Below are 2,844 nucleotides of genomic sequence, written 5' to 3'. Positions count from 1 at the left end.
TTCGTATAAATGTACTTTCATTGTCTGACTAAGCACACAACAGATTCACAGGTGATTCACAATGTACAAATCAATGTGTGTAGAATATGTCCTCTGAATGCAGGTCATAAAGTCTATATTAGGTATAAAATACTTCTTGATAGTTGCAATAACTGCACTAATTTCATAGCTCTTGGGATACAGCAAGATTACTGGAGACACAGCAACAATGGTGTAAATGTTGGGGAACACTAGCAGCAATGGTGTGAATATAGAAACATGGCATCAATTGTGGGGACACAGCAGCATACAATACTGGGGACGCGGCAACAATGGTGTTAATGTTGGGACAGTAGCAGTTTGAAAGGTAACAAAGGGCTGCATTGACTATGTTTGTGAAATGGACGAAAAGGATGCGCATCGACTTTGTCAAACGGAGCTTATCATATGAGTGATTGGACATCGTCCGTCTTTGTTTTCGACTTCTTTTTGAAAACGATTCTTATTATTTATATATTATACATATGTTTATTCAAGTACTGCAGGCCACTGGCCCAAAATAAGTACAATTACATCATACAATAAATGCATGATGTACATGAAAAATTCTTATTGCTTTGATACTTGGTGATATGTACTTTGGACAGACCTCCCTTAGATTTGTTCATCTCGTGGTGATATCTTTAACTTTAATGTTAATTTTGATGAATATTTTTGGCAAAAAAGTGATATTTTTTACTTCTTGTTAAAAACCACAAGTCTAATTGCTTTGATACTATACATATAGGTACCTCTGGTAGACCTCTCAGATTTGTTCATTTTCTAATATCTTCAGTTCTTTAATTGGAATGTGCATTGCTGACAGCGGATCTATCTCGGTCTAGAGGCTGCTTGTTTAATTTGAATCTGGAGTCAAAATGTTTATAAAAAATACATTGAAATACTTCACTGCTTAAATCAACAATTTGATGTTTATAATGGAATGCAAACCAATTTGTATGGGGTGTTTATACAGTAAAATGCAGGTGTTGCAGTATAGTCACAATTACCCTTATGCAAATCTATTTTCTAAAATGTAAGAATTCACTAGATACAGTCAAAGATAATTAGTGTTGATTTCATATTGACCCAGAACAATACATCAGTCATTTATGTATTCTAAGTAGCCAATTAGATCTTGAATAGAACAAATTTGCAAATAATTCTATTCTCTGCCACCATCAAGTCACCTGTTCCAAATACCATGTAACGGTTGAGTATTAGAAACTCTGGAGGCGATGGCAAAATTGGGGACAAAATAATTTGCATAGAAAAAACTTCTGAAAAAAATATTCTACATAGCATATAAACAGAACAAATACAATAAAATCGCTCCTCCTAATGATCCACTCTTAATATAGGACAGTGAAATACCTGACACAATGGCGATATAGAATGGGAAACTTCGGGAGGGGGTTGAACAACAATGGCGGCCATTTGCAAAAAAAAATAGATCTTCTCTAAATGTTTTTATATATAGTCGGGCTTCTATCACACCTGTCTAATTATCACGTAAACTTGCAGGCAGTCTGCATTAAGATATTTTGAACTATCTGACATCAAGTCACCCAACTTTATCAAATGTTTAATTCTAAACATCATCTTAGTCCCAAAATCGTGTGTTATACGATGTACATGTTTAACATATTGCAGTCCATCTTCATATCCAATAACTGCTGCCACTATCTTGAAGGCATTCTCATTTCGTCCTTGGGGAGTGATTGCTAAAGTAACTTCGTCTGTCTGAATCATGTACGCATTTCCAAACTCTGTCAGAGCAGGTTTCTGGAGTCCTCTGGGCCAGAATTGCAACTCCCACTTGTACTTGTGACAGTTATCTGCATATGATCCAGTCTTGGCTGCATCAAAACTACACGAATACTCAAATGGTTTTCTTTGAGAGTATTGTGTTATTTTAATTGTGGCACAAATATTATATTCGGCATGAGTATAGTTTCTGTGTGTGTAAATTTCAACTTCATCAAAGTTCTCATTCTGTCGTAAACACTGTGGCACAGAATTAAATCTATAAGCATTGAGCATACACTCTTGATAGTGCTGCCAGTTTTCTTTTACAAATTCACGTTTCTCTATTGAGATGAGTTGTTTGGGCGTCATCATTGGAAATCTAACATGTTGCAGGGTGTCTTTCAAATTTTGTTGTAAATCATTTTCATTGATTGGTTGTGTCAGCCAGTCCTCCACGCCCAGATACAGCTTATGTTCATCAGTCAAAATAATATCGGAGCTCCTCAGAATCATAAGTAGTGTTTCTTTTTCCATGGAATGCCAGTCTGGAGACTCGAGTATAATATCCATGTTGTTCTGTATAAACATATAGCAGATTCGTTCTAGGTCTTTGTGTCCACATCGCTTACTGTATTGGTACCAGGAAAGTACGTGGTTCTCAGCAGCAATGGTAACGAAGTTTCGCTCCATGAAAGACTGACAGGCTTTCTTGAGATCAACCATGTTGTATTTGTCTGCCAGCATGAGCAGTGACACGGCCACATCTGTGTTGATGTAGATTTGTCCCGTGTATATGTACCTTAAAAACTCTCCAAAAACCGTGGCCGTGGCGTATGGCTCATCAAGGTAGATATCGGGCTTAGAGGAATCTTGCCAGTCTCTACTGGTAAGCATAACTTTGAATACGTCACTAGCATTGGCAAGGAACACCTTATGGGCATAGTACGTTGTGTCTTCCACATGAAGCATAACATCACTGATTTCCGGATTGTTGTACAGTCTTCCAAAACTATCTAATATCTGCCTGTCATTCGTGATCCATTCACCGGCAGGTGTGTGTGTTGCCAACATATCCAT

The 2,844-nt window shown here is 37.2% G+C and overlaps 1 protein-coding gene across 1 annotated transcript; it reads right to left on the bottom strand.

The window, feature by feature from the left end:
* Positions 1-1,499: 1,499 nt before the first annotated feature.
* On the bottom strand, positions 1,500-2,844 carry LOC100375923 (BTB/POZ domain-containing protein 17-like). Its single transcript, XM_002737110.3, has one exon. It carries the CDS (start codon positions 2,842-2,844, stop codon positions 1,510-1,512), a length of 1,335 nt encoding a protein of 444 aa, XP_002737156.2. The 3' UTR covers positions 1,500-1,509.

Source organism: Saccoglossus kowalevskii, chromosome 2, assembly GCF_978046115.1.
Source record: "Saccoglossus kowalevskii chromosome 2, keSacKowa6.1, whole genome shotgun sequence".
Taxonomy (NCBI): domain Eukaryota; kingdom Metazoa; phylum Hemichordata; class Enteropneusta; family Harrimaniidae; genus Saccoglossus; species Saccoglossus kowalevskii.
This window is presented reverse-complemented; position numbering and strand designations above follow the sequence as displayed.